Genomic DNA, 24386 nt, shown 5'->3' with positions numbered 1-24386 from the left:
GAGAAGATAATTGTAGCATTAAATTCCTCTTTTCGAGAGGACCAAAATCGATCTAAAGATCGTCAAATTTGGATAAGTAAAAGTGGGTTTTTGAATTTATTCTCTCACACGAAAATTATCAAGGTCGACCTTACCTCTATGTCGGCTCCATAGGTCCAATAGACACGTCCCTTGACCCTCTACCGAATTGTATAACTAGGGGTGCCTCCTACCTCATTTAGCACCTCATTCTTCTCTCTAAAATGGCCGCAGAAGGAAGGTATCTCCAGCGAAGGATGAAGGGCTTGTTTGGTGTCATGTGAGGGTTGTTTGATGGGCCGAGTCCCTTAGGAAGAAGGCCAAGCTTCTCAGGGTCAAGTCTGGGCACATTTATGGACTGTTCTGGGCTTATATATCTTTTATTGCAGGTCCGAGTTGTATCTAAGGTTGACCGTAGGCATAAGGAACAACTGAAGTGTGTTGGTATCATTTTCTAATGAGTCATGCCTCTTTTAAGTGGACCACAATTACTAGAGCATTTCTCAAGCTGGCCGCAGGCCTTACCATACTGATTAATAGGCCGAGAGGGTATGCATCTACCCAGGTGTGTTGCAGCCCTAATTCTGTGAAGACTAGCAGACGTGGAGGCCTATTTAAGGGCTGAATTAAGAGCAGTATTGTTCCAGAGGGAGGTCAGATTATCATGAAGAGTGGCCGCAGCAGTATAAGGGTGTTTTGATATGTTTACAAGAGCTATTGCAGTATGTTACATACCCTAACCAGGAGCTGCCATCATCAACAATAATCCCTAACAGTTGCTTGTGCAGAAAGGATGTGATTAGACAATTCTGGATGCTTGTTGGATAGATTGAACAATAGCTTAACCAGTCAGAGTCTCCTCAGTTGTATGTCATCAGGAACATCTTGTCTGCTTCAAAATTACACTTGTGACTGGAACATATACTTATCTAAGGGTCGTGATTTTGCATCTACAATTGGCAAGTCAATTTTGAATTATTGTACTCTCTTCCTCTCTCTCTCTGTTGAACATTTGATTATAATAAGAAGAATTGATCAAGGGTTTTCCCCATCTTGGGGTTTTTCCCTGGCTTGTGCCATATTCTTGTGTTCTCTTCTCTTGGCTTGTCTTCAACACTTTTCATGTATGTTCTTTCTTCAGTTACTAATGGAAATGAAATTGATAAATAATTGAGCTAATAAGGATCTCTGAAGTAACTGTCCTAAGCAAAGAACATGTTAACCTAAAATAACACAATCCCTATTATATCATCAAACCATAGAACAAAGTGTCACTACCATATACCAAAGATCACTGCCATGTCAGAGGTCACTGCCCTACATGAACTGTCATATCATAAAGCTACTGCCACATAGCACTGTCATAGAGGAACCATCATAACTGTCATATCAAGGTTCTCTGTAATGCAATGTTACAATTATATTAAGTATTAAGATTCTGGTCACAATCATATTGATCATAACTATCAACAAGGTCATTGTCTCACTGTCACTATCTTAATACGATCACTGCTACTATTTATTATTTTTACAATCATGTGACTGTCATGTAAATCATGACAGTGACATAGATCATTGTCCCACTGATAAATCATTATACTGTAAGCACTGTGATGAGGGTCACCGATAACAAGGTCTCTGCATATATCTACATCGTTGTCATATATAATGAAGATCACTGTCTTCTCCATCTAGGTCATTATCATACCGAGATTACTGTTGCACAAGGTTATTCTTGCCATATCAAAGGTTACTTTATTATCACAAGCAATTACATCACTATATCATATCTTGCCTGCCTTATACATAATTGTCCACAAAGTCACATATATGAGTGCCATAGGACTGGATTAACGAGCCATAGGAAAACAAGTCATATAGATAAGATAATGTAAGTCATATTGAACTTTTGCGAACCTTATAGAGTGTCAGCCATAGAGATATGTCTCTATGGAGATATATGAGCCATCATAAAGGTATATGAGTCACCATGAGGAGCCATTGAAACACTGTAATGATATTGCGAGCCACAAGGTTATCAAGCCACTGTGAGATTGTGTGCCATAGAGAATCATCAAGCCATAGTTACAATTGCATGCCACATGTTGAAAATGTAACTAGTATCGGTCTTCATAATTGTTGTCTAGCTCATGACATGATGTAATTATTATGTATTTGTAAAAAGAAAGAAAAAGAAAAATTATTGTAAAAGAAAAGAAAATTATTATTTTATAAGCATGGGTTTCATGCTCAATTTATTATATTTCTAGGTCAAAGCACCCATTGTGTGCTTCTAGGGTTTGTGTCATGAGTCATTGTCCTTGTCATCTTGTATTAGACCCTTCTTGGGCTTATTGTATCAAAGAAGAAATTTATTTTTGTGTCAAAAATGTAATTTGTGCCTCCTCTACCAAGTCTGCCTCATGAAGGGAACTTGACCTCACAGAACCACTTTATATAACCTACGACTTTGACCTATTGTGGCATCCAAGTAAGGAAGTTCGATCTGCAATCGAAAAAGGTGCGAAGGAGTGAATAAGGCTTGGAAAAGGAAGATAAACCCTCGAGAAGGAAGGAGGAACCCTAGCAAAGGAAAGAACGAAATTTTCTCTTGTTTCTAGATCACACATTCAAAGATTCTGAGTTGCAGGAAGGGCTGAAAATTGCAGGTCTGCAGTATAGTCTGAAATTCTGATGCAGTAGGGCTGAAATCTGTGATTGAAGCAGGATTGAAGAGGGTTAACTTTTGTTGACTAGAAGCAGACTTTTGTCATCTTGGAAGGACTTTGTTGGAAGGTTGACTTGGTGGATTGGAGGTCTTTGTCTTGGTCAAAGGGTCTTGGTTGTCTCATTTGCTTTGGTTCTTGAAGAAGAGAAAATAATTTTGGGTTGTCCCCTTGAAGAGGGGCTTTGCCCTAGTTGAGAGCCTGCATCTTATCTCCTTGTTGTTTTGATCTTCATGCATTTATGTCTTGGCAGTTGCTTGATGATAAGAAGATAAAAGAAGATACTAAAAATGCTAAGAAATCTCAAGTAATTATCAAGATAAGAAAATCTTTCTACCTTTCCGATTTTCTAACATGTTGTTGGAGCTAAGGTAAAGAAGAAGGGAAAAGGCAATTTGAAGATCAATAGTTCTCATCATTTTAAGGAAGGATTCAAGAGAATTTTTCAAGGTAGGTCATAAGGAGAAGTGAAGTCTTATCTATTGAACCTTTTGTAGATCCATTGGAGGACTCCATTTGGTAGGAGTAAGGAAGTATTGAGAAATCTTATAGAAGTCTTGAAAGGGAATAAGCTAACTTGAAGAAAAAAGCAACAAGGATATCTAGACTCCTTCATAAAAGTAATCTTGACAAGTTTATCTATGGCCCTCATCAATGAAATCTCAAAACAAACTAACTTTAGAGTATGGAAGACAAGGATGGACCTCATCCTTGCAAGAAATAAGGTTTTGGACTTAGTAGAAGGAAAAGTAAAAAAACCAACTGATGATGTTGGAAAGGAGAAGTACAAGGAAAATGATATTATAGCCATGAGCCTAATTGTGGATGGAGTTAAAGACAACTTGAGTCCACACTAGATACTTCAAAGAAAATGTATGATGATCTCTCCAAGTTATTTACAATCGAGAATATTAGACAAGTGGCAAGTCTAAAGAATGATCTTCGAACTGTCAAAATGACCAAAGATGATATTATGTTTTACTACTTTGTAAGGATTGCCCGTATAAGAGATGAATTACAAGCAGTTGATGAAATAATCCTTGATAAGGAACTTGTGATTGCTGCCCTTCTAGGACTACCAAAATCTTGGAATGCCTTTGCAGCTGGAATTAGTAGCTGGAAAAATTCTCCCTCCTTTGAAGGAATGTGGTCTGCTTGTACTCAAAAAGAAGCTCGTCTTTCCTTGATAGGAGTTAAGCAAGAAGATGAAGAAAATACCTCAAATGCCTAAACCAATCATTAAAATAATCGAGTAAAAGAGTTTACAAATCATGGATAACAAAGTGCGCACTTCATAATGGCATGCCCTTCCGTAGTGTCTCCATGCTCCAAAAGGGGTTAACCAAGTACCTTATCAGGTGGTTCCAACCCTTAAAGGGGATAGTATGTCCAAGGTACATCCCTCTAATGGGGGTGGCAAGTGATAAATAAGTGGGATGGAATAGGAATGAGGGGGGCCACCCTGGGCCACATATTGGGGCATAGGGGTAGCTAGATAAGGGGAAGCCCACCCTATGTAATGTTTAAGAGGGAGCAATCGTGGTACATGAGGTGCCCCGACCTTGATTTTTCCACCCTTCTCTATATGTCTTTTGCCTTTTATGAATTTTCTTTAATTAACTGCTTGCAGCGCAAAGAACAAGAGCATGATGTGTAAGATATACTAGTGATTATCACTTTTAGTTAGGGCAGTTCATTGCCCTCCAGGGGTTGGGAAAATCATGGGTTCCTGAATGATAAAGGAGGCTTATCTAGGGCCTATGGAACCAGGGTGATGACCATGGATTAGGGTAGAGCTCATGTATTGGCTTTTGCCCACGTGCTAATTATTTTGTCCCAGACATCTTTTTGCATTTTGTGGTACAATTTCCTGTTAAATGTGGCCAAGTATGATTTTTTCTTTTCTTCTTTAGCTGCTTCAACCTCCGGGGTATCATTCTAGGCCTAACCCAAGGTGTTGGGGGTAAGGGGATAGGGATGCTAGCCCTATGTGGACCCAGAATGGAAATGTGGACCTAGGTGGGAGGAAAAGGAGTAATATATGCGGATAAAGGAGGGACCACACACCCAAAGTCGTGGTTTCCCAAGTAGTGCCACGCTAGAACCAAATGGTCAATAAAGGAGATCCCACGGGACTAAGATCCAAGGGTAACATCCAAAAGAGATCAAGGGAACAAGAGCACAAACTAAGGCCACCATTTCCGCCAAATCCCCCCATCAATCCATACCCAAAAGTATCCATGATAAGTAAACCCAATACTCAATTACCAAATGACAAGACATACCTTTAGATTCGAGAGGCCCACCTTCAAACATACGATCAATATAGGTGGGTGAGGGACTATGTGGCTAGCTCAGGTGGTAGAGAAATGGCACAACGAGCTAGTAGGAGGTTGCAAGGGGCCGCTGGCTGCCAGTTGAGGTTCATCATTGAGAAAAATTTCTCCTAGGGATATCACCCACGAAGTGGTGGGTAACAGTTATCATTAAAATGAAGGAAAAAACTATGAAAATTTCAACTACTGAAATCCTATTGCAGCAACTGGAATTATTTCTTTTAACTGTAAATTAATTTATCATTTTATTGCTATGACAAAAAAGAAATAATCACCTTGCAATCTTCACCAAATTAAAATCTATGAAAGATAAAAATTGGAACTAAGAAATGCTAGCGCACATAAAAATTGACATAATTATTTTTGGACAAATGTCCCCAGAAAAAACCCAACTTGGGAAAACCGATGAAGCAACTAAGGGTTTTATATTATTATGCAACAACATAAAGGGTACAATCTATGGATGCCCAACTGGCAATCCAATCTGAGAGAAACACTGGCAAAAATATTCTAGAGAAATTTTCTCCCTTCTGCAAATCCACTGTGAATTCCTGTAACCGTGAATTCCCGCCTCTCACTTGACTCTTTCGGAACTCGTAATTCCTCCAGAAATCTGCTACTTTGCCCCTCTGACACCTGCTACTTGATCACTCCCTCAATTTCACCATTGAATTACCTGCTACTAGAAAATCGATCTGCCTTAATCATTGAGTATCTGCAACTGGTGTACCCTCAATCTCACTCATGCGTCCTTATAGCTCGAACTTCTCCCTTGCTAGATCTCTTCAACTGGGTAGCTCGTTCTGCCAGGAACTCGCACACTGAGTGTGTTCCTCCATCTACCCATCGACTTCTTATAATCTCACTGTGGGATTCCATTGTACAAGATTATATCTTAAGCAATGGATGAGATTATTTCCTAATTGGTTCGTGTGAGTTTCTAGAGAAATCTCACCTTCATCAATTAATTCTCTTTAATTAATCATTTTTCGTAAGTTAGACTTAAGAAAATTTAATTACTAATTAATTAACTTATTTAAGGCATTTCTAGGTGGATTTTCCTGAAACCTTTTATTGGTTTTGGAGTCCTAGTGTTTCTTAGCCTCTCTGACAACTGTTGATACCCTTAGAGCTGCTGCACCAGTTTTCTCATATTGGGTTTTTCCAGGGACTTTTTTGTCCAAAAATAATTGTTGTGTCCTATGTATCTTGTTTTTTGCTCAGTTTTCTGTTTCATGTAATCAAATATTAAAGTAGTGTAGGCTGCAGAAGTAATTTGCTTCAATATTTAGAGAATAACCTGATAATGTATATAAAAATCAAGTAGGTGAAGTAGATTCAGATTTGCTGCAGTAGGGGTTCCTTGAGGATTAGGAATTTTCACATGGTTTCAAAGGATTGATTTTGAAACAGGAAGAGCAATCAACACTGAGCAAAGAGGCCAAAAGTTGCATTTGGCAACAATTCGAATCCCCTTGAAGGGATTGCACAATCCCTCCCGAGAAAGCAAAGATTTCGAGGAAATCTCTCTCTAAGAGAGTCGACAGAGATACGATTTCAAAATCGTGAGCTTGCAAAGGTAGAGGGAGTGACGTAGAGCTTCAGCACAGTGCTTGAAGGGCGCAGTTTCTGCCAGGGCAAAAATTCGTTGGAAAAGTGCGAAGACACATAGAAGGGGAGTTTTCTCCTGAGAGGACTTTTCTCGTCAAAAGTTCAAATTTCTCACTTGTCGGGTGGTAGTGTTAAGCAGGGACTAGAGGATTCAGTTCGACAATTGGGTGAGATGGCATCGCATGGGCTCATAGATCGAGACAGGTTGGAAAGAGCTTCCAACTATGTCATATGGAAGACCAGAATCTTAGTTGTTCTGGAGGAGTACGATCTCAAAACCTACGTCAAGAGTGTGGTGGCTGTTCTCGCTGACAATGATCAAAGAAAGAAGTACAAGGCCGAGCAGGGGAAGGCGAAGAGGTTCATTCTCGATGGAGTTCGAGATCATGTGGTCTCACACTTGCAGGGAAAAGATACAACCTGAGAGATGTGGGAAGCTTTGTCTTCACTGTATGAAGGTTCTTCCGAACAATGGAAGATGTAGTTAGAACAAAAGTTGCAACAGACATTGATGTAGAAGGGAGAAGGGGTTAACTCCTATCTTCATCGTCTTCAAGACACCAGAGACTGGCTTGCTGTAGTGGGGTCTACTCCTCAGTCTACTGCGATGGTAAGGACGACCCTGAATGGAGTCTTGGATGAATGGCAAGTCTTCGTCCAAAGTATATTGGGCAGGGAAAGACTACCTTCATGGGAGGAGATGTGGGCAACTCTTCAACAGGAAGAATTAAGGAGGGACCTGGTTAAGGTCAACCTCAATGGCAGCAATGGGAGTGGCACGAAGACCAAGGAGGAGGAGGAGAACACAACTCTAACATCAAAGGGACAGCAAAAGCAGAAGCGAAAGGACATTTCGAAGGTGAAATGTTTTAGATGTGGCGAGTTGGGCCACTTTGCATCCCAATGTCCTTTGAAGCAAAAGGATAAGGATGAGAAACATGATCCTAAGGCTGCTCCAACAAAAATTGACGAAGATGAGTTTGCCATGAGTGCCCATGCATCTCCAGGAGGGAAATGGGGCGATATTGAGCTGTAGTCGGGAGGACTACATGCAGGCAGGATCCTTGAGGAGTCCACCTCTTGGATCAATTCCTTGCTACGACAGCCCAAGATTCAGCAGTAGCGAGATATACTAAGTGTCAGATGATGCAATGGATTGTTTGGTGAGATAGATGCAGTAGCCCGAGACCAAGAGTTGATCAGCGCAGAGCAAGGTTGGGAGCAGTGCAGTGCAGAAGTCAACAACAACACAAAAGATTCAGAGGGTCAGAGACCAGTGTTTTACGAAACGGCCGTACCGAAACGGAAACGGCCGTTTCGTTCCGTTTCATAAAAAAATTTGCTGACCCGGCCTTTGACCCGGCTCGGCTGGCCGAGTCAGCTATGACTCGGCCGAGTCAGCCAATGACTCGGCCTAGCTGACTCGGCCGAGTCAGCCAATGACTCGGCCGGGTCATAGCTGACCCGGTCAACCCGGCCGGGTCACGTCAAAAAACGGCCGTTTCGTTCAAGTTCAGAAAATATATTTTTGCCTAGACTCTAGAGGGATCTTTGGGACTTTGAGGCTAGATCATGGAATAATTCCAGACCTTTTAGCACGACAGAAGGCCCTCCTTTCTTCAGACAAGCTAGTTACATAGGATATTGTTGAGTTGAATCCTCCTGAGGACTTGTTTAAACTGAACATTGTTACACAGGGCCCATTGTGGAGAGACTGGGGATGGTTGTTTGGTAGGAAAATTCAGCAGTGTGACTCCAAGAAACTCTACTTCCTGTTACATAAAAAACATGTCTTTTCTTCTATGCTTAATGCTTGTTTGAATTCTTCAGATCCCGAGGACAGGTGGATTCACAGATTGCATACCGTTTGTCTTATCAGTTGCAGGTCTTTATCTGGCTAGTCATTTATCAGGGGCTGCCATCCAAGGCCCATTTGACGAATAGTGGGCTTAAAAAAGGACTTTCTCTAGTGTCTGGTGAACCAAAGACAGTGAAACACATGGTTTGGGACTGTCACTTTGCTAGACACTATTGGCAGTGCCATATACAGTATCAGCACTGAGCTTTATTCGAAGGGCAGGTGCATTGTAGAGCAGCCCTCTTTGGCGACTGCAGCTATCTAGTGCTCTCTGCCTTTGCGAGCATTTGGAACTACCTCAAAATTACTACATTCTTCACTATCTGTAGGTTAAGGTGGAAATTTGTTTTTGTTGATGTTGTCACTTCAATTCAGTCGTTGTCTTCTAACAAGAGGGAAGAGATATGTATGCAATCGTCGGCTAAAGGTTTTCTTGTTATGAAAGATGCTAAAAATATGGACACTCCAGCATATTCTGATTGTATTTCTGCTCCAGCACTGATTAAGACTCAAGAGTATACACTTATCACATGATATATTATATACAATTCCAGTTTTGTTTTTCTCTTGTAGATACTCAATGTTAGCATAGAATGTATTTGCAATTTAGAAAGAAAAGTGCATGGAGCTTATATAACTTTGAGGTTGGCACTCATAAAACCAATCTAAAACAACAATCTTTTATTTGCCCCAATAAATATTTAATGTATTTTTTACAACGACCGAGTCATTGAAATCGAGCCGGCCGAGTCATTGCCGAGTCCGAGTCCGAGTCCGAGTCGATCCTCGGCCGAGTCCGAATCCGAGTCCGAGTTGTAAAACACTGTCAGAGACTAGAGCAGTGAGATTCCAACAGTTATGGTATTATGCTGAACACAATTAAGTTCAGTTAATTTTGGATGCTTTTTCGTTGCTAAGCAACAACAATTGGGAAATGACGTAGTGCAAAGCTAGTAGTGGCAGTGTTAGCAGAAGATGCAGAGGGAGTTGTATAGATCCGTAGTGGCAGTGTCATGGGTAGCAGTACAATAGCAGCAGTAGCACAGTGTTGGTGGCAGCAACAATGCAAAAAGGGGATGCTTCAGAAGCAGAGCAGCATGCAGTTGGACATTGTTGCTAGAGCACTTTCCTCACTAAGAGGGAGTGTTAGTTTTTGGTAGCATCGGATGGTGCTCTAGCCATGAAAATTGGTGGAGAGGCTAAGGCACATGAGTTCTAAAGAAACCAAAAACCACCCGAATTGTATTTTATTAAAATAATTAATATTTTTAATGGGGTTCCTAAGTCTAAACTTAGGAAAATTAAAATATTAATGGGAATTAATCAAAATATGGGTGAGAATGATCTAGAAGGCGGATCAAGTCATCTTTTAATCTTAGTCGTTGATTAGAGACTTAATCTCAGCCATTGAAGTCTCAACGAGAAAATTATAAGGAGGAGGCTTGGGGTTCATTTAGAAACACACACGGAGAGAACAAATTGATTTGGAGTTCGATTTTTGGGGCTAGGAAGTTGAGAAATTCGAACTAGGTGATCAGTTGCAGCAGAGGGGCAGAGATAGCTCGGGAGTATTGATAGAGAGATGGAGAGAAGCTATTGAAGGCAACGCAGCAGTTAGGAAGACCGACATTGGGCCAATCTAGGCCCATGCAGGCTTGACGCAGAGCCAGAAGGGCTAGCGCAGAAGCAGAAAGCTATCCTCCATGCAGAAAGCCGGAACTGTCGGAACAACTGGGAAAGTTGACGTAGTGGGCAGAAGAGGTAGCGCAGTGCTGACGTAGAGCCTGAAATGCTGATGCAGGGCCTATGCAGGGCTAACGTAGAAGTAGCTGGGGTTAGCCAATCTTGTTGCCGGATCAACGAGAATTTGCCGGGTGAAGTGAGGTAAAACTCACTCAGATTTTCCGCCATTGTATTTTCTCTGTCACTGGATTGCGAGGAGGGCATGCAACATTTGTATTCAGAATTATTGCTTAATAATAGAACACCCTCAGAGCTGCTGCATCGGTTTTCTTGTATTGGGTTTTTTTGGGGATTATTTTGTCCAAAAATCACTGTGTCCTATGTATCTTGTTCTTTGCTCAGTTTTCTGTTTCATGTAATCAAATATTAAAGTAGTGTAGGCTGCAGAAGTAATTTTCTTCAGTATTCAGAGAATAACTTGATAATGTATATTAAAATCAAGTAGGTGAAGTAGATTTAGATTTGCTGCAGTAGGGGTTCCTTGAGGATTATGAATTTTCACACTCTGATGTTGCATCTGTGTTTCCGTTGACACTGCCAACTTTGTATCTGCATTGCAACTCCATCTCATCTGTTGTTGTTGCTAATACAACTGCTGCAACTGAAAAGCATCCAAAATGTTGAATCAACTGTGTCTGTGTTGTATCTATCTCCTAAGTATTTGATTGCTACTAGCCTCTGCACTGTCCACTGAAGAATTTGCGTTGCTGCTAACTCTGCACTGAGCCACTTGCTATGCTGTCAACACTGCATCTGCGCTCCTCAACACTTGACTGTAATTGTCACTCAGGAATCAGACTGCATCATTGACACTAATCCATCTTCCTACTGAATATTGTGGGCCCTTGTAGCAAGGTAACGATTCAATAGGACACCTCAATGGATCCTGCCCAATCTTTGAGACTCTGAACTCTGATCTACTCATAACACTGTTGCTACCGCTCTGCTGCTATTTCCGCACTACTGCTACAACTACTGCAATAATGAGTATGATCTCCCGAAATCCTGAAGCACTAGCTTACATAGCGTTGCTCTCTCTGAAGTTAGACTCCCTCTGAGTCTCGATCTCCCAATGGGATATCTCTTTGCTTCCTCCTGGAAACTCGCACTGTCCTCCTACATTGGAAACTGGACTGCGTAGTTCTACGCTGGGAATCTCCTAACTGGAACCACACCTACATGCTGCAACTAGGAAATTCAGATTGGTTGTGTCTCTGCATCTAGTTCTACAACTGTCTCCCGAGTATTGACTGCAACTAGATTTGCAACTGTCTAATGACAGATTGCATTTGCTGACACTGAACTTGCTACTATGATAATGTTGGCTCTTGTAGCAAAGGTGATGGTCCTGCTGCAACAATTCAGAATTTTTCTGACTGATCTCCTTGTTGCAATTGCATTGGACCCTGCCCAATATGGCACACTGGAGTCTTATACTCCTTTTGGATTTGGTGCCCCACTATCTCCTTTTGAGTCTAGTCCCTAGCTGGGACCCTACGTTTCTTTGCAACTCGCACTTCCTCCGACACTTGTTTCCGACAACTAGAAGTCGAAATGCTACCCAGATTTGCATTCTGGCTAACTCGTACGACCTCTTCTGGCAATCTCGTACAACCATCCCTGCAGGGTTGCAAAATATGGAAACTTAAAACTGGAGAAAATAAACCTGGAAGCGCCCTCTCTTCCTTGCTTGGCTACTAGCACTTTTATTCGCACTCCCTTTTTGAGTGTGAAAATCTGCCTGCTGCTACTGCGATCTACAACTGAAATTTTTGAATTTCTGAACTAGAAACCCTCCGAGAGAAACTCCCTTTGTGTGTGCATTTCTCTTCCTCAACGTTGATCTGCTATTGCTGGTCTAGCTACAAACCAACTACGCCTAGATTTTCTCAATGAAATTTCTAATTTTCTCACTAAAACCCTCTATCCAACAAATCTACTAAAAATTCCTACGAGTTCCTGCAATCACACTGCGAATTCCTGTAATTGCGAATTCTTGCAATTACGCTCGAATTCCTATAATCACAAATTCCTGCAATGATGCATGAATTCTTGCAGTGCAGCCCTCTCGCTACTGAGGCTGGTTGATTTTTCTACTGGCTGAAAACTGAAAATTGAACCCCTGCCTCTGTAATTTGCACTCTACGCAGATCTAGGAAAAAATCGCTTAGATCTCCCTCTGAACTGTGAAATTTTCTCCCATTTCATCTTTGAGCCTCTGATCTGATCAACCTCGCTCTCATACCATATGAAAATTTCAACTATCGAAATCTTGTTGCAACAACTGGGATTATTTCTTCTAACTGTAAATTAATTTATCAGCTTATTGCTATGACAACAACAAAATAATCACACTATAATCTTCACCAAATTAAATTATGCGGAAGAAAAAATAGGAACTAAGAAATGCTAGCACACACACAAAAATTGACACAATTAATTTTGGACAAATGTCCCCGAAAAACCCAACTTGGGAAAACTAGTCCAGTAGCTAAGAGTTTTATATTATTATGCAACAACAGAAATTTTGAGTACAATCTATGGATGCCCAACTGGCAATCTAATTTGAAAGAAATACTGGTAAAAATATTCTAGAGAAACTTTCTCCCTTCTGCAAAACCATTGGGAATTCTTGTAACTACGAATTCTTGTAATTATGAATTCCTACAATTACACGTGAAATCCTGTAATCATGAATTCCTGCAATTACTCGCAAATTCCTGTAATTGCGAATTCCTGCGATTGCGCGCAAATTCCTGCACCGTGGCCCTTTTCTGCAGAAATATTTAGCCTCCTCTTTTTTGACTCTTCCGAACTGGAAACTCCTCCGGAAATCTGCTCCCTGCTACTCGATCATTGGCTCAATTTCATTGTTGAAACACTTGCTACTGGAAAATTGATCTACGTTGATCATTGAGTATCTGCAATTGGTGTGCCCTCAATCTCATTTGTGCATCCTTCTGGCTCGAACTTCTCCCTTACTAGATCTCTGCAACTGGGTAGCTCGATTTGGCAAGGAACTCGCAAACTGAGTGTGATCCTCCATCTACCCATCGACTTCTTATAATTGTAGGAATTTACAGGGTAAGTTCCACAGAAGAATACCAAAAGGACACCGCTCACAACCAGATCTCAAATCAATACACCAGTATTTTTGACGTGGTTAAAACCCTCAGAGTGCAAGGAGGGAAACAGTCCACGGCCTGTCCCAACGTGGGTACAGACAATTTATTAATCAAAGAATGAAAATTTACATAAGCTTCTCTCATGCACGGATTACCCGAACAATGACCCTCCATGCGCTTTAAATAGAACTCATGGACCAATCGGGTGTCAAGCCACGGATCAAGTGTCGGTAATACCGAGGTGAGAGTGAACCGTCGGATCACTACATATCGTGACCGTCGGATTGTAAGTTACAAAATGTACAACGGTAAAGAAACACACTTTACCTAACTCTAACCTAACTCTATACTAGACCAAGTTGAACTTAACTATATCCTATGTGTCGGAATATCCTAACATCCCCCCTTAAGAACAACTTGGGATAGGATTGAAGGATTTACAAATATGACACAATAGGAGAAGGAAGGAGGCACTAGAGCCTATCCCCCCTTAGTGACAACTTCCTGAACTCCAAGCATATATCGAAGTTTAGTGAACTTCGCCTCTGTGAGAGCCTTTGTGAAGATGTCTGCAACCTGATCATCCGTTGGACAATATTGCACTTCAAGAACATGGTCAAGAATGAGCTTTCTGATGAAGTGCATGTGTAGTTCAATGTGTTTGCTGCGCTGATGCTGGACTGGATCTTTGCATAGCTGAATGGCACTTTGATTATCACACCAAAGTGTGGTTGGATGCTGCTGCTCAAAGCCAAACTCTGATAGGATCTGACGAAGCCACAAGGCTTCCTTACTAGCTTCCACGGCACCACGATACTCTGCTTCTGCTGACGAAAGAGAAATGGCAGCCTGTTTCTTACAAGCCCATGTAATAGGTCCTGAACCAAGAGTGAAGACATAACCGGCAGTAGACTTCCGATCATCAAGGTCACCAGCCCAATCAGAATCAGTGAAACCAACTAACAGAGGAGCTGCTTTGGCACTGTAATGAATCCCAAACTGTATTGTACCTCGAACATAACGAAGTATTCTTTTAGCTGCTTTCCAATGACTTTCACGGGGGTTTTGCATAAAACGAGCAACAAGGCCAACAACAAAGGAAAGATCAGGACGAGTATGGGTTAAATACAAGAGTTTTCCGACAAGTTGACGGTATAAGGTAGCATCAACTTCAGGAGAAGTACAAGAGACTGAAAGTTTGACTCCAGACTGAAAGGGAGAAGGGGCTGGCTTACAGTCTTCCATGTGAAAATGACGAAGAATATCACAAGCATACTTGGACTGGGAAAGGAAAATACCCTCTTGGGATTGCAAGACTTGAAGACCGAGAAAATAGTGTAAGTGTCCTAAGTCTGTCATTTCAAATTTCTTTTTAAGGCTGGACTTCACATGGTTTATAAGGTTGGGATCACTACCAGTAAGAATAAGATCATCAACATAAAGAACAAGGATGATGAGAGAGTTGCCCACTTTCTTGGTGTAGACAGTATTGTCAGAATGACACCTAGAAAAGCCAGATTCTAAAAGAAAGCTATCCATTTTGGCATACCAAGCTCGAGGAGCTTGCTTGAGGCCATAAAGGGATTTCTTAAGCGACAAACGAGGCTGGAGTCTGTTTGTATGAAGCCAATGGGTTGTTCCATATAGATTTCTTCCTGCAAGTCCCCATGCAAGAAGGCAGATTTAACATCCATTTGATGTACTTCCCATTTTAAAGAGGCAGCAAGGGAAAGAACAAGGCGGATAGAGTTCATTTTGGCAACTGGAGAGAAGGTTTCAGTGTAGTCAATGCCTTCAACCTGTGAAAAGCCCTTAGCAACTAGACGAGCTTTATGTTTATCAACTTTCCCATCTGGTCCATACTTGGTTCTGTAAACCCATTTGCATCTAACAAGTTTGCGTCCCTTTGGTAGAGGAACAAGATCCCATGTATCATTTGTCATCAATGAATGATATTCTTCATTCATAGCTGTTTCCCAATGTGGATGGCCTGAAGCTTCTGCAAAAGTGTCAGGATCATGATTTACTGGAGCTTGAGCCAGTAAAGAAGAGGCTCTTTCAAACTGAGAACGTGTACGTCGCTGATCTGTAGGATCACCGGCAAGATCACCTGCTGCATCCCGAGTAGCACGGACCCATCTTGGAAGTTGAGGATCCTGAGAAGGTGGGGAAGGATTATCATCCTCGCTTTCATCATCAGAAGAAGAAATGTTTTCAAAGATAGAAGAGATAGGAAGAGGTGGCACATCCGCCGGACTAGGCTCGCAGGCCGATTTATTTTCATCAAATTTTACATCTCTTCTAATGATAACATTTTTGGACTTAAATGGAATAAGTCTATAGCCTTTTACATCTTCAGAATATCCAACAAAAGTACATTTCTCACTCTTAGGTTCTAAGGCTTTATGCTTTTCATCTGGAATATGGGCCCATGCTTCACTTCCAAACACACGAAAGTGACTTACATCTGGTTTAATGGAACTCCAAGCTTCTTCTGGAGTGATATTCTCTAGAACCTTAGTAGGAGTGCGATTGATTATATAATTTGCACAATTAATTGCTTCGGCCCAAAAACTAAGACTGAGTCCTTTAGATTGCAGCATACAATTAGCCATTTCCTTTAAAGTGCGATTTTTCCTTTCAGCTACACCATTTTGTTGTGGAGTGTATGGAACAGTATGTTGCATTTGAATTCCATTTTCGGTGCAAAAGGTGATGAATGCATTTTTAACATATTCTCCACCATTATCAGTTCTTAGCTTAAGAATTTGATGTCCAGATTGTTTTTCAACGAATGCTTTGAAGGCCAAAAAGGTGGTAAATACTTCGCTCTTGAGTTTTAAGAAGTATACCCAAGTGCGTCTAGAGAAATCATCAATGAAAGTTAAGAAGTACTTGCAGCCAGAGAATGAAGCAACAGGAAGAGGACCACATAAATCACTGTGCACAAGCTGTAAAGGGGCTGAGGCGTGCCAAGAGGCACGTTTGTCAAAACTGTCCCGATGATGTTTTCCGAGTACACATCCGGAACAAACACCATCTTTGCAAGATACCATAGGAAGACCTGTCACCATGTTTTCTTTACATAGATGCTGAAGGGAGCGATAGTTTAAGTGACCATACCGCTCATGCCAAAGTTTGCTCACTTCATCATTATGAGCAACAAATACTGAGGGAAGATGGGATGACCCAAAGTTGTGAAACTTATACAACCTTTTGGAATCATCAGCAAGACCAGTAGCTAGAATCTGTTTAGGATCTTTTAGATCCTTGATTACAACATCATGAGGTGAAAATTCAACGATTTTACCTTCACCTGAATGAGTTATCTGATAGACAGATAGAAGGTTGCAGGATAAGTTTGGAACACATAATACATCATTGAACTGACCATTGTCTAGATGAACAGTTCCAGTCCCTACAACATTAAGAGATCTATCATCACCAACATATATATTTTTGGTGTTACAATCATTTAAAGAAGAAAACATGGCTTGGTTTTTGGCCATGTGACAAGAGGCTCCAGAATCAATGAGCCACTCATGAGAATGAGAAGAAGAAGAAGATACATTTAATGCATAACCAGACTGAGATGATTGACGATGACATGCAGAAAATGCCGTTCCGGAAGTTGAAGTTGAAGTAGGCTCCAGATGGATGTTATGTTTCTTCATTGCGGCTTCCAAGGCTTCCATCTTCTTAAAGCATTTAGATTCTAAGTGGCCATCTCGATTACAAAAGTTACAATGTCTTTCAGTCTTCTTCCATTTGTTTTTATTGGTCTTATCATATTGCTGAAATGATCTTTCATCTTGAGGCTGAGTTGGTTTAGGACCATTCCTTTGAGGATAAGACTTCTTAGGATTCTTTGAATTTGGATACTGCTGGGCGGCTAACGCTTTTGTGGAAGAGTTTCCAAGATTAAGAAGACCAAGGTGTAAGAGTTTTTCTTGTTCTCTTATTAAGGAATCACAAAAGGAGTCAAAGGAAGGGGGCTTGTAGTCTTTGCCTTGACAAATGAAAGCTTCCCTGGTAGAATGGAAAGTGGAAACAAATACAGAGTAGGCTGGCCCTAACTTAGTAAGGATGGAATAAATAAGGTTACCATCATCTTTCTTAACTTTAACACCTTCCAAGAGATATCTAAGGTTCTTGAATTTTGACAAGAAATCTTCAATGCAAGAAAAATTATTAGGATCCAAAGTAAGCAGCTCATTTTCAAGTTGATGGGCTCTAATTTCATTTTTAATCCCAAAAACTTTAGCAAGTTTTTCTAATGCTTCATGAGGAGTTTCAATTTCTGCAATGTGGAATCTAAGATCAGGAGAAACAGACATTCCTATCAAACCACGTGCTTGATCTTGTCGATTTTCCCATTTTTCGGCCTTGTCTTCATCTTTGGGTTTCTTCTCTTGGTCTGTGGCTATTCTGAAGAGACCTTTACTTCTAAGTAAATCTCCCATGTAGGCGACCCATTGGAAGTAGTTAGTGCTGTCAAGAATGACTTGGCATGGACTTTCCATTTTTGAAAAACAACTGAAGCTGAAGATGCTGAAAGTGAGTGGTCCAATGGATAGATCTCGAAAAAATAGGCGGTTTTAAAAAAAACGGCTCTGAAAAAGGCTTCCGGATGAAGAAGTTATGGCTTTTTGAAAAAAAATTGTTGACGTTGCCGGCAAAGTGCGCGAATGTGCGGGAATGAAAAAATCCGCCCCCACAAAATGGAGACTTGAACCCAAGACCTCTACTCTCTTAAAAGGTCTTTGAACCAATTGATCTATACAAAAGATTTGAGAGAGAGAGAGAGAGAGAGAGAGAGAGAGAGAGAGAGAGAGAGGGGGGGGGGGGGGGGGGGGGGGCCTCGATTTGCGTGCTTGCCTTGGGAAGACTCTTTTCCCCTACAAAACACAAAACACAAAACCCAACACGAATATCCAAAGAAAAACGAACCTTACGGCTCGAAGTTAGCTTTAGCCAAAAAACTAGAAATTTAAAAAAAATCTCAAAGTTAGCTTTTAGCCGAAAAACTAAATATTTTCCTCAATGTTTCTGATTTTCCGAGATCACACTAAGGTGCAGGGAAAAGAGCATACGCATGAGAAAAATCCTTTCTTTCTGTTTCTGATTTGCCCAGATCGCACAGAGTCGCAGGGCAAAGAGCATACGCAGAAATGAAAGGTATAGATCCGGGAAAAAAAAAAGGCTAAATAAACCGAAACCGAAATAAGCAGAGAGAAAATGACAGTAAACTGCAAAAAAAAACACTGTATACCTCCCGATCTGAAAAATGACGCAGCTAGGGCTACCGGAAACCTTTTCGCGTGAAACGAAAGGGGTTCCTCACTGAAACAGATGCTCCGAATGCAACAGAGCAGTCCTCTCGGCCCGAAAGCAGTCAGAAACAGCAGATCTAGGAAACGACAGCCGCATGCAGTTCTACCGGCTTCAGATTTGGATCACCAACGGACGCGGCCCTCAAATAGCTCTGATACCATGTAGGAATTTACAGGGTAAGTTCCACAGAAGAATACCAAAAGGACACCGCTCACAACCAGATCTCAAATCAATACACCAGTATTTTTGACGTGGTTAAAACCCTCAGAGTGCAAGGAGGGAAACAGTCCACGGCCTGTCCCAACGTGGGTACAGACAATTTATTAATCAAAGAATGAAAATTTACATAAGCTTCTCTCATGCACGGATTACCCGAACAATGACCCTCCATGCGCTTTAAATAGAACTCATGGACCAATCGGGTGTCAAGCCACGGATCAAGTGTCGGTAATACCGAGGTGAGAGTGAACCGTCGGATCACTACATATCGTGACCGTCGGATTGTAAGTTACAAAATGTACAACGGTAAAGAAACACACTTTACCTAACTCTAACCTAACTCTATACTAGACCAAGTTGAACTTAACTATATCCTATGTGTCGGAATATCCTAACAATAATCTCACTGTGGGACTCCATTGACCAAGATTAAATCTTAATCAATGGCTGAGATTATTTCCTAGTTGATCCATGTGAGTTTCTAGAGAAATCTCTCCTTCCTCAATTAATTCATATTAATTAATCATTTTTCTTAAGTTAGATAGGAAAAATTTAATTACTGATTAATTAACTTAATTGAGACATTTCTAGGAGGATTTTCCTGAAACCTTTTACGGGTTTTTGAGTCCTAGTGTTTCTTAGCGTCTCTAACAACTGTTGAGACTAGAACACCATCCGATGCTACAAAAACTAACAAAAACAAGCTAGCCCCTAAGTTCTATGGGCCATATCAAATTGTCAATAAAATCAGTCAAGTAGCTTACGTTTTAAAATTACCTAAAAAAAGTCGCATCCATAACGTTTTCTATGTTTTCTGTCTGAAAAGGGTGTTGGGGAAACATCAAACAACATAAACAACACTTCCTACATTGAATGACGAGGGAGAAGTTGTATGAGAACCGAAAGATATCATTGCTACCAAAGAAAAGCGATTATGGTTCTTGAGTAATTAAAGAATACCTCATCAAGTGGAAGAGTCTACCAAAAGAAGATACTTCTTGGGAGACAAAATATTTTTGTCAACATCCCCTCGTTACAGATGCTTTGAGGACAAAGAATTTCATTTGAGGGGAAGGCAATGTTATGAATAAAAAAATAAAAAAAACTATAATTATATATTAAATTTTAATTATGTAGAGGGGCACGATCATGTTGAGTTTTCCTCAAGATGCACAATAGAAAGCAATCTTCTGCTCCGATAATTACTGCCTAATGATCATCAAACAATTTATCTCATGCCACTGATATCATTGAGCAATTATGCACAGAAAATATCAACAATAAATGCCGCGAAAATAGTAAAGATCATAAAGAGACAACCATACACAATAGAGACAGTATTTTTACCCAGGGAAACCCAAACTTGGGAGAAAACCCAACAACTTTTCTTAAGAGAAATTATTCTTTAGCAAGGTTTACAAATCAATAATTTGTCTAGAAGTTTGTTTCAATACCCAAGTCAAAATACCAGACAAATCTGGTCAAACTCCAAGCATGTCAAGGATGTTCAAACTATCCAAAATAGTAAGAGGTCAATGCTAGTTGAACTTCCCTAAATATCTGGTCAAACCACCTGGTGAAATTTGGACCTACAATTAGATTTGTGGTCAAATTTGGCCCTGAGACTCCTTTGGTCAATTGTGGTTGACTTCAGTCAAATTCGGCCTCCTGCAGCCTGGTCAACTGTGTTCAAACTTGACCTCTTGCAGCTCGATCAACTGTGGTCAAACTTGGCCAAAAATAGACTTCCTGCAGCTCAGTCAAACATGGTCAAACTTCCCTCCTACAACTCAGTCAAACACCAGTCAACTCGGCCTCTTTCTATCACACGTGCGGTTGCTCTAAGAGAGTGAAGATGTGACGAATGAATTCAACAAAATGAAGTGTCACATCATGTATATACACTGATCGAATGGGTGTGAATTTGCTCGAGGGACACACCCTTTCATGGTGGGGCCAACTTGTCCTTTTGAGCCTACATGATGCTCCAAAATAAAAATAAAAATATTTTTTATTTAATACCTCTCGATACTACATAGAAATATCAACAGATCAAAGATCATTATCCCTCATGAAAAGGCACCCAATGCTATATTTAAGCTAGGGTATTCATTGTAAAAAAGAAATCATCATTCATTCTATCAATTATTTATATATCAAATACGTGACACCAGAAATTAGGCCAGAGGCCAGGGCAAAACCCACAAGGGAAAAACCGAGCAATCCTTTCCTTATAGAATCTTAGTCAACAAGAGAGAAATCCAAGTCATAGACAAACTGACTAGTAGACCAATTACCCAAGTGCGAAGTCAGCCCTTTACCAAACAGTAACCTTCAACTTCAACCTTCATGAATTCTGTCCATAATTTGTCACATGTCTACCCAGGTTTCTGTCCACAATAGTGCCCATAAAATACCACTTGTCTGTTCTTCAAACTGCTTCAGAAATTTCTCTTTTCTTTTAATACTGCTCAGCATTCAAACTTGCTTCAGAATTGGTAGTATATGAACCTCCTCAGAAATAACCTTTCATCTGCCTCAGGAATGTTCTACGAGCTGCATCAGAAGTGTTCTTTTCCGCCTCAGATGTGCCATGCAAAGTGCCTCAAATATGCTTCAGAATGTGTCATGCGAGTTGCCTTAGATATGCCTCAGAATGTGTTATGCGAAGTACCTCAGATAGTACATCCACTGCCTCTGAATTGCGAACTATGGAGGAGGTTGAGTAAGTGTATATATAGTCTTCTTGTCCATGTGAAAGGGTCCCTCTTTTGAGCAGGCTGACTTGACAACTGGAGGGCCGACTTGGCAGATGGGGTTTGACTTAAAGAGAAAAAAAAATAACTTTCTTTCTTTTAAAGATGTCCAAATGGGACATGATAAAATCATTTTCTTTGTCTTGAATAAATTCTTTTGAATTCTTTACAAAAATATAATGATAATATACATTATGAAGACTGAACCTAGTTACAAATTCAACATCCATCAACCTCACTAGCGAACCAAAGTCCCTATTGGCAACTTTACAAATACAATCTCTTTTCCTTTCTTCATCTCTCACCTTGTTATCTAATCTATGTATTGTATGGTCACTACTATTAAATGCTTATGTTGAATAACCTGTCATTTACACAACAACATTGCCAAAACAGTTGGTGGCAAATGCTTTTACTATCTTATGTATCAAGTTATTCCAATTGTGAGCTTTATTATTTTGACTTGCATCATATTGAGTTGCTATGGTATGCAGAATATATATACATATATATATTTGAAATGGGAAACCGTTTTTTAGTTGATGGTAAACCCAGAAAGAAGCACGTTCTCTGACTGTCAACCTGTACACTGAAGAGTGAAGAATGGGGTTATCGGTACCTCACCGACACCAATACAATGATCTGCCCAGATGCTACATCAACAATATTCTGTCCAAAGGCTACAATCAATAATTGGCACAAGACCCAAGATCAATAGCCACATCCTGCAAACACCACGTAGGGAAGGAGCATGATCACTATGGTTTGAATGAGTCATCATCACAACAACCTCTTCAAGTGGCCACTATATATGGATGCATGTCCATTGGACTGTGTCTTTTATATACACACACAAAGAGAAACAATGCAATGGACCAAAAAACCAAAGTGAAACTCCATCTCTTTCTCAAACATTTTACTAGTGAGGAGGATGCTGGTACTAAGCCAACTCAAATTACATTAATGGCATTCAACATTGCTTGCAAGGAATACGTACGAGCACACTAATCAACATGATTAACCCTTTTGGTAGGGAGTAAGTAGTACAACCACTAAGAAGCCACACTTGGCAATACACCAGGAAAGGCAGGAGCAAGTCTACAGGGATTTGAACCTGGGTCTTCCTCACAGCAACTGCTTCAAGTTAAAAGATCATATATGATCTTTTATCCTTGAAATTTCCTTTTTTTTGAAGAAAATGGTGGGTGATATTTTCCCTTTATTTAACCTCTCTTAGGGAGAAGGTCAGGCATTCGTTTTAAGATGGTGTAATAATTATAAGGGAAGGATCATGCTTCAGAAATTTATCTCATATGTTCCTTTATAATTAGCTTTCCCTCATATTTTCTGTTTCTTACTTTTTGATGTCTGCAAGAATTATTTGAAACTTAAAAATGGTCGAGGGACTTAGCTGTTTCAAGGTTTTACTAATTTTTAGTTCTGTGTCGAAATAAACTATAATTTGTTTTTGCAGCATTGGTTACAGACATACGAATCACTGTTCACAAAAACTTGCAGGTAAGTTTATGCATCTGTTCCTTTTGTATCTGTAAGAGTGAAAATTGGTCATTTTGAATTTAATAGTTCGATGTTTTACTGATGACTAGCCTACATTTGAAAACAAAATTTTTAATTATATTTTTCCAATATTCTCCGACTACAGTAAATGTGAACGAGTTATGGCAATGGATCGGGTTTCCGCTGTATTTTTGCCTCCTGTGATTCGTCAATATCAACAGCTACTTGTAAATAAAAATCCTTCAAGCCAGTTGACAACTACAAACGTTCAGAGTACAGATTCAGTGATGGCATTTCATGTGGGTTGTTTGCCAGAAGAGGAACTATAGTTTGTATTTCTAAATTCAAGAATGAATGGTCTTTCCGTGACTGATAATTATGCTGTGGTGAAATGAGTTTAAAAGATCCAATGAAGTAGATGCAGTAAAGTCTTTTTATTGTCATTGTTCACATGTACAAAGTTTTAACTTCTAAGCATTTATAGTGAATTACGGATGTATAAACTTAAGTGTTGACAGTTACTTTACATGTTCTCTAAATAAACTGATTTTATGTAACAAACTTGCCTAATCATGCAAGTGTTGTAATAAGCATGTGCTCTGTGTTTTTTCGACTGTCATTCAATTGTATTCCTGCGATGGGCCTCAGATTGACTACATAACAATAACAATTCAGTTTGTAGATTTATTTACGCAGATAGAATAATCCCATTCGTAACTTTTATTGTATTTGTATGTCTGTCAGCGCTTTGCCCTCTGGTTGAGGTGCATTATTGTTTAGTGACAAAGACAAATAGATAATATTAAAAATTATTAAATACAAGTAAGATTCTTAAAGAATAGTTTGGCTTGTTACGAGGAGTTGCTGATATAAGAGAACGACCTAGAATGGATGAACTTCAATGACCCATGACATAGTCAATTACCATTTCATTGGCCAAAGGATTTTAAGAAGAATAGCTTTAAGAAGTAAAATATCACAGTTAAAGCATTATGTCGATATGGACGAGGTAAATTGGCTCAAAGGAAAAACTTTTTCAAAACATTAATTTTAAGTTAAATTGACTGTAATCTAATGAACAAAAAAGAACACAAGTCAAATAAAAAAGGAGAAAGGTCTTTTATGAAACATTCATGATGAAG

At 40.0% G+C, this 24386-nt stretch overlaps 1 protein-coding gene across 2 annotated transcripts in view; it reads left to right on the top strand.

The window, feature by feature from the left end:
* LOC149266377 (mediator of RNA polymerase II transcription subunit) overlaps positions 1-23647 on the top strand; it is a 182406-nt gene extending 158759 nt beyond the window's left edge. The window contains exons 6-7 of one of the 2 annotated variants that reach the window (XM_089430482.1): positions 23201-23244; positions 23390-23647. In XM_089430482.1, the coding sequence (XP_089286608.1) occupies positions 23201-23244; positions 23390-23573 (228 nt within the window). In that variant the 3' untranslated portion in view covers positions 23574-23647. Of the gene's footprint in view, positions 1-21512; positions 21777-23200; positions 23245-23389 lie in introns of those variants that run through there. The other variant, XM_089430486.1, reaches the window with a different exon arrangement.
* Positions 23648-24386: the final 739 nt, after the last annotated feature.

This window comes from Pinus tabuliformis, chromosome 6, assembly GCF_031772625.1.
Source record: "Pinus tabuliformis cultivar Carrire ecotype Pingquan chromosome 6, CPIR1, whole genome shotgun sequence".
NCBI classification, from domain to species: Eukaryota; Viridiplantae; Streptophyta; class Pinopsida; order Pinales; family Pinaceae; genus Pinus; species Pinus tabuliformis.
Note: the sequence above shows the minus strand (reverse complement) of the source record. Positions and strands in the feature narration are given on the sequence as shown.